Source organism: Crocodylus porosus, unplaced genomic scaffold (assembly GCF_001723895.1).
Source record: "Crocodylus porosus isolate Cpor-Errol unplaced genomic scaffold, CroPor_comp1, whole genome shotgun sequence".
Taxonomy (NCBI): Eukaryota; Metazoa; Chordata; order Crocodylia; family Crocodylidae; genus Crocodylus; species Crocodylus porosus.
This window is the reverse complement of record NW_017728943.1, coordinates 73898883-73907014: the sequence shown is the minus strand read 5'-3', so window position 1 is coordinate 73907014 and position 8132 is coordinate 73898883. Positions and strand designations below refer to the sequence as shown.

The window sequence follows — 8132 nt, the reverse complement described above, 5'->3', positions numbered from 1 at the left end:
TGGAGACCTGGCTTTGGCTGGGTTGATCTAGTTGGGGATGGTCCTGCTTTGAGCAGGAGGTTGGACTAGATGATCTCCTGAGGTCCCTTCCAACCCTCATTTTCTATGATTCTATGATATGGGCAGAACATTATGGTTAACATTATAGCAACATTATGGATTCCCCTAATCTCATTCTTACCAATACTGAATTGCTGAAATTTCCAAACCCAAAACAGCTTGAAGCAGACACCAGCATAGAAATCTTCAACCCAAATGGTTAACTTTTGACAAAGGAACAAGCAACTGAAACAGTTCTATAATGGAAGGCAGCTGACAACTTCTTCTACATGCACTAGTACTTGTACTGCTTATGATCTCACATATTCTGCATGCTTTTCCAGAGGTCAGTACTAGGAAAGAGCTCAACTGCTGAAAAACAAGCCATGGGAAGCAAAATAGCTGTCTCTAAGACTTCTACCCTTTCATTTCCTCTGAATTAAGATCTCTTTTCAGCATATACAAGACCTGTTTTTAGTGAGATCCTTATATAAAACCTAGAAGAGAGAACCATATGATCCTATCTGCGAACTGTAAAATTAAAAATTTTTTAAATTCTTTTTGTTAGAAATGGTCAGAAAGTCAGTGAACTATCCCTTTTTCTTAATCTTTGGAACACTGTAGGCCTGAAGTTCCCTGTGCTTGCACTGGTTTTACATCGGGGTGGGCAGTTATTTTGGGTGGAGGGCCACTTACTGAGTTTTGGCAAGCCATTGAGGGCTGCATGAGAGGAAGCCAGGGGCAGGTAAATATTCATTTTCTAAATTTTTTAGGGGCCCCACGGGCTGGATAGAATGGCCTGGTGGGCTGCATTTTGCCCACCCCTGTTTTACATGGTGTTGCCCATTGACTTCAGTAGAGTTACCACTATATCATAACAGTATGAGTGAAAGGAGACTGTCTCCCCCTTTTCTATGTGTTTCCAACACAGAAATCACCAGTCCTCTCAAGGCATTGCCCCAGGCTGCTAAGTGTGCAGACAGCCATCATGTTCATCCTTGTGTATAAAAGTTATTGATTAGATGTGTAAATCTAATGGGCAAGCCTGTAAGTCTGTAACTCAATTGGCTAAATATGTCGGTGCCTTGTTATCTCTCTGTGATTATTATTCTCCTTTTGAGTTAGAGGTGTTCAAAGAAAAAGTTATACGTTGTGACTGTCATTATTACCAGGGTTCTGGGTGTGTACTGTATGTTCTCTTTAATAGCCTTTATGAGTTAAACCTGCTTAGTTATTTGTCATTTATATTGTATATAATTAAATCCTGTATATAGTTAATTATATGCTTGCAAGGCTCATCCTCTGAACAAGGAACCTTCCTCTTCTCAAGGAACCTGCGGCAGTCACTAGAAGGGCTGGGCGAGGTTGCTGGCTACCTACCGGGCACCCCAGAATCCCACTATTTGGTGTTGACCATGGGCCTGTTTCTTAGATGTACCCAGACCTTCTCTTCTGAGTGTGTGTACTGGCCTGTTGCAGCTGTAGATTTTTTTTATTGTACTTCGATTTTTAAGGGGGTGACTTAATGTACACAGCATAAATGCTATAATTTCTTGTAGATATCTGAGCCTCATCTGAGTCCTCAGACAGACTGAAGCATCTTGTGATTTAGAGGTATACAACCTAAAGAAGAATCACTTTAAAAGATTGTAAGAGTTGGTACCGGCCTCTGTCCCTACTGAGCTTGATATATCCTATAGTGCCAGGTTTGACAGACACTGCTGCTATAAATAATAATAATTCATAGCACTTATATAGAAGCTTTGCATCCAAAGATCTCAAAGCTCTCTACACAGGAAGGTAAGTATGAGTATCCCCATTTTACATAGAGTGTAGCAGATGTTCCCAGCTTACAGGTGTGAGGTAGTAACAGAGTCTTAACTGTAAATCCAGTAGTCCTGATTCTCAGGTACATGCTCTAACAATGAGATCACACTGCCAAAAGGAGACATGACTGAAGGGTAAATAAAATAACAACCAGCTAAACCTGGTTTAATGAATTAGTTTGGCCTATGGAGCAGTCTTTGTTGGGCTGGACTTCTGCCCCCTCACCTTCTAGGCTGGAGCACAGCAGATCTAACAGCCTCCTGGCTGGGTCATGATTTTGCTCCCTTTCTTTTGTGGTGTTCCTAGGCTTCCTGTTTCTTTGCATTGTATGGTGAATGACATGGCTGAGCCTCAAAGCTGTTCATATTTTCCCATGTATTGTGTTTTCTGGCTTTCAGCTCTGCAGTCCAAGAGAGCAACTAACTGAGAGCACTACAAGGTTTCATAGGAACAGCAGAAAAGCCACTGAACCTGCCAGTTAGTTGTTACACACTTCAAAGTGTTCAAGTTTCCCATTGTCTTCTATTTACTCCTTTAGAGACCCATCTCACGGGTGACTGATCTGTTTGACCCTTAGTAGGACTGTGTAAAGCTTCAGTCCCTGATTCGATTCAGTGGCTGAATCTCTGAACCCAAACTGAATCAGAGGACCTTTTAATTTCACTGAATTGAATCAGGACCCTCTGAATCAATTTGGAGAGATTTGGAAAGATTTGGCGATTTGGACATAGACATGGCTATAAATGTTTTTTCTACTTACCTCTAGGTACCAGGTGGCTCGTGAATATTACTACGCTGGGGGCATGGAGCATGCCACAGGAGTGTGGGGGGCTCCCTAGTGCACTCGGCAACAGACCTAGAAGTGGGCCAGAAGCACTTCCAGTCCACTTCTGGGTCCACCAGGAAATGTGCAAAGGGGTACCCCTGTGCCCCCCTGGCTTGGCAACTAGTGCCTTCTGGGTCTGGGGGGGGCACCGGGGGTCTCCCTGTGGCTGATCACCAAGCTGGAGGGGTGAGGGGGGGCCCCCAGTATGCTCCCCAACAGACCCCGGAGTATGTCCAGTCCACTTCTGGGTTTCCTGCTGAGCACGTGGAGGGCCCCCTCATGCACCTGTGGGATGCTCCATCCACCCCACCATTACAGCATTCACAAGCAGCGCTGGTACCTTGAGGTATGTAGAAAAAATATTTAAAGCTGTGTCTATGTCTGAATCACTGATTCTCTAACTCAGCATCGAATCTTCAGATTTGGATTCTGCCAAATCAAATCAGGGACAGTGATCTGAATCAATGAATCGAATTACTGTCCCTGCTTCAGGCTAAATCCGAATCAGTATTAAATAAAGCCCACTTCACACACCCCTATCCCTTAGGTGATACTTTAGATGCTTGCTACTGCATTGACCACTCTGTAAATAAATTACCCATAGGGAAAGATATCATATGTAAAAGGCAACCTCTCTGGAGGGTCTCATTGCATGCAGCTCAGAAGTGCTTTGATGGGTTTGCAGAATTGGGTAAAAAATAATTAGACATAAACACTGTGATTCTTTGTACCTTTTACTGAGACACATAAGCAGCAGGAATTTGTGGATGCCATAGTTCACTTATGAAATTAATTGAAAAGCTAAAAAGGGTTTCCATTTGGGGATGGGGGTGGGAAGAGCAGAGAAGTTGCACAAGCCAGGATACTACACTGCAAACAAATAGTATGGTGGACATGCCTCCACTCTGTGGACATGGTCCCCTTGCCTCATTTCTTCCATGGTCCTTAATTACCCTCTTCTCTAGTTGAGATTCCCTCACCAACCTGTTCACTTAAATGACCTCTATGTCTGTCTGACTGGAATCAATATTCAGTTTTAAATAGGGGTATTAATTGTGTAGCAGGCAGGGAGGCAAGCAGAGTAACAGACTATTTACCGAACAGGCTATGCATCTCAGCACAGTTTGTTCTTGCTTTCAGATACTTTTTTGATGAAAGCATTTTATGTTGCTGAGTTACTCACATTTAAATACTTCTCCTAGCACTGAAGGACCAGACCTCCAGCTTAATGTAAACTGTCATAGCTCCAGTGAAGTCAACAGAGCTGTGAAGCTATAATTCATCCGAGGAACTCCCCAAATGGTCAGTTCATCTGTGCCGGTCCATGCCTGCTTGCTTTGAACGTGACTCATCAGGATGCTTCTAACCTTCCTCAGTTTTCCAGGACGGCATTCTACAGGTTGTTTTTTGGTTTTTGTTTAATCCTTTATATTCTTGAAGGCTACTGACTTGCATTAGGTGCAATGGGGAAAACAAAGCACGACCTCCTGCTGCATGTCTTGGAGGAGCTGTTGGAAGAAGAGATAAAGAAATTTAAATTTAAACTCAATCATATGGACTTGAGGAAAGGTTATAAAAACATCCCCAAGGGACGTCTGGAGAAAGCTGATGTAGTACAGTTGGTCATTCTGCTGATTGAATACTACCAAGAGGAGTACGCTGTGGAGGTGGCGATAAATGTGCTGGATGATATCAATAATAAGATGCTTGCTGACTGGTTAAGAAAAGCATCAGCTGAAGGTGGGTGTTGATAATATCTGTCTCCAGTATTATTTCCTGTGAAGGCAGAGAGAGAGAGAGAGAGAGAGAGAGAGAGAGATAGCCTGGGCTAGATTCTGTGTTACAGTGTGTACTGTGCAGGTGCGAAGTACCTTAAAACCATGGGAGATCACTCTAGTACAAGTCAGCCCTTTCCATGACAGAATGTTGCCTTCTCCCATATAAGCACACAGCAGTGTGGGTAATAAATCAGAAACAAACAAATCCCCAAGAAACAAAATCATAAATAAAATAAAATGATATAATTCCATTGGGCTCATGATTTTCCTCTTAGAGAGAGGATGACAGAGAGAATGCAGCATACATGATGGATTTTAGTTACCTCACTCAATGCTCACTGTTCACAGTGATGGAGGGTGGCATTTGAACCCACTTACCATATAGAGTAGCTCCCTTTTGGCTGCCAATAAATAGGGATGTTTAGGGCTTCTGAGCATACAAGTAATTCCTGAAGCCCACCTTGAAACCTGTCCTGCTGAATTGTACTGAGCATACTTTGAACACAGCTGAAAATATGAGCCTGAGCTCTGCATGTCTCTCTAGAGACACCCTAGAAATGATATCTATCTTGTCCTGTCATATCAAACAGACATTCTCCAGGAACCAAGGAACGATGCAGTGTGGAACACCAGAGTCATGTCTGCAAAGGTCCCAAACATTGGTAAGTCACTGCCCTGTTGTCATATGTATTTTTTCATATTTAAAACCGTATGGGCATGTCTATACATCCCTGGGACTGTGCATTTGGTACTGTTCAGTCATTTGCTTTAGCAAGTACCAAATGACTGCACTGTACCCACTGATACTGCACAGTCCTGGTGGCACATAGCTATTTTTAGACACTATGTTCCTGTAACTCGTCACTACAGTGACATAGCATCTCAGGTAGATGTGCCCCATGTGAGTGAGAACTGGTATTTTAAAAACATATTTTTGTTTTAATGAGTAACCGTAACATAAAATACAGAGCAAGTTCCTTCACAATAAAGTAGAACGAAAGTCCCACATCCACTGAAATGTCCGGGGCATAATTCTGCCTAGAGTGAAACTTTACCTTTTAGTGAAGAGGTTCAGTGGGAACAATTAACTCTCCTCTAAGAGAGCTCTAGTGGATTTAGATGTGGTAGATATTTCCACAGTATACTTTGTCTAGGTAGAAACCAGAATCTAATTTGGGAAGACCTCTGAATTGTGTGGGAACTTGGATTCACATCCAAGCTAGCGCTTGACTGGTTTAAAATGTTTTCTAAAACACTGGTTGCCCAAGTTAAATTGGCACATTTAAGGATTCATAAAATAGATTAGAAAGTTGATGAACTTTTGTTCTCTTTTCCAGACCACAGGGGAAACTATATAGCTTCCATTAAGGAACAATTTAGAAGACTAAAGGATTATAACTCTAAACCAGGAGAGTGGGTGTCTTTGGAAGACCGCTACACAAGGCTCTTTATAGTAAAAAAACACCATGAGACACAAGATAAAGAACACGAGCTGCTGTCCAGAGGCAGGAGACACACTGAGATCATGAAGAAGCCAAGAAATGATGAGGACTCTCACATTACCGTGGAACACCTTTTTGACACATTAGCAGACGGCACAAGTACCAAAAAAGTGATCTTGCAAGGAGTTGCAGGGATTGGCAAGACCTCCACAGTTTGCAAAATTATGTACGACTGGGCATGTGGAAAACTTTACCAAGAGAAATTTGATTATATTTTTCACTGGAGCTGTAGGGAGCTAAATCAAAGAACAGAAACACTGAGCCTTGCTGAATTAATTTTACAAAACTGGAAATCTCCAAAACCAGAGATAAAGGAAATTTTGTCTTGCCCAGATAAAGTCCTGTTCATTATTGATGGCTTTGATGAACTCAGGTCTCCCAAAGATAATGAAAATAAAAGTTTATCCTGTGATCTGGATACACCTCAATCAACAGCGGCAGCTGTGGTAGAAAGCCTCCTCAGCTGGAGAAGCCTTTCGGAAGTATGTGTGCTTGTCACAACAAGACCGTCAGCTTTAGAAATGCTGGAGACCCATCTGAAAGCTGACCTCTGGGCAGAGATTATGGGCTTCTTGGAAGAAGACAGAGAGGAATACTTCAAAAAATTCTTCAGAGATGAAGAAAAAGCAGCCCTTGCTTACAGTTACATCCAAGACAATGATGTGGTGTTCACAATGTGTTTTGTTCCCCTTATTTGCTGGATTGTCTGTACAAGCTTGTGCCTCCGTCTGAGTTCTGTTGAAGACCTTGTTCAGAAGGCGAGCACCACCACCCAAATATTTACCCATTTTTTGACTGTACTGTTGCAATCCCATGGTCGCCCACAGACAAATACCCAACATCTTTTCCATAACCTTGGATTGCTGGCTTACAATGGCATGAAAGACCAAGAAGTGCTGTTTGAGGAAAGCACATTGAAGAAGTATAACTTGGAAGTGTCCAAAGGTACATCAACTTTTCTTACACAACTGCTAAAAGGAGACATTATTGTGGAAGCTGTCTATAGTTTTGTCCATTTGACCATACAGGAGCTGTTTGCTGCCTTGTTCACCTTCTCAAACAAGGAAGCAGCTTTTAAGCTCTTGAAAGAAGCCTTCATAGAAAAGAAAAGCCATTTGAGCTTAACCATTCGCTTTCTCTTCGGACTGAACAATGGCAGTTCATTAAAGCCTCTGAAAAAATACTACACAGTCACTGGTACAGGCATCCCAATGGGGGAGCTGCTGAAGTGGACTAAGAAATCATTTCTTTTTTGCCAGAGACAGGATGGTCAGAGTCATTTCCTTCTGGAACTGTTGCACTGTTTGTTTGAGATACAGGATGAGGAGTTTGTCCGAAATGCCTTGGAAGATGTCAAGGAAATGGTCTTCCTGGAGAACAACCTAGGGCAGGACGACCAGCAAGTGATTCTTTACAGCCTGCAGCATGCTAAAGAGTTCCATAGACTCACATTGGTTCAGTGTGGGCTGAAAGAGAAATATGTGATAAAGCTGCTTCCTTTGTTGGGGAAATGCAAACAGATCTAGTAAGTACAAGCAAGGTGATTGACAAGAAGGTGACTCACCTTGGTGTAAAGTGAGGATTATCTCTGAGGTCAAAATTAGCCCACATAGTGTTGGAAAGGGGAAACCCAGAGCAAAATTTGCTCTGAAAAGTCATCATTACTTGGGATCACATGTGAATTAGAAAGGAACCTCATGGCTTGGGGTGAGTTTTCCTTGAGAAACAGTAAGCATGGACATCTTCAGTGGCATGTTTAGAGTCAATTTTAAAACCGTTATCTAGTTATCCCTTTCCCCCTCCTCTGTCCCCGTTCCCATCCTTCATTCAGACCTAACCCAACCTTCCACCATTTCTCTGTAACTCTACCCTTCTTGCTCCTGAAGCCCCAACAGACAGCACAATTCCCATACCTTAACTTTGCTTCCTTTTTTTTGGTTTTTTTTTGTGGACTTTCCAAATGTGCTGTCCCTCCCCTCCCAACCTGTTCCCTCACCAGCCTCCTACTCCCCCACCTTTTCTGCTCCTATCATAGCAATTCTGTTTCCATGAGGAAAATCCAATTATCAGTTAATAAACTACGTTCTGTAGCATGCCCCTTTCTGATATTTCCTGTGTTTGATATCAAGTTTGATACAGTCAATCATCATGGTGCCCTGT

The 8132-nt window shown here is 42.5% G+C and overlaps 1 protein-coding gene across 4 annotated transcripts in view; it reads left to right on the top strand.

Moving 5' to 3' along the window:
• LOC109319801 (NACHT, LRR and PYD domains-containing protein 3-like) overlaps nt 1-8132 on the top strand; it is a 34575-nt gene that overhangs the window by 13376 nt on the left and 13067 nt on the right. For 2 of the 4 annotated variants that reach the window (XM_019549584.1, XM_019549581.1), the window contains exons 2-4: nt 3895-4432; nt 5061-5132; nt 5808-7497. In XM_019549584.1, coding sequence (XP_019405129.1) covers nt 4156-4432; nt 5061-5132; nt 5808-7497 — 2039 coding nt within the window. In that variant the 5' untranslated portion in view covers nt 3895-4155. The remainder of the gene's footprint in view (nt 1-3894; nt 4433-5060; nt 5133-5807; nt 7498-8132) is intronic. The other 2 variants (XM_019549583.1, XM_019549585.1) reach the window with 2 other exon arrangements.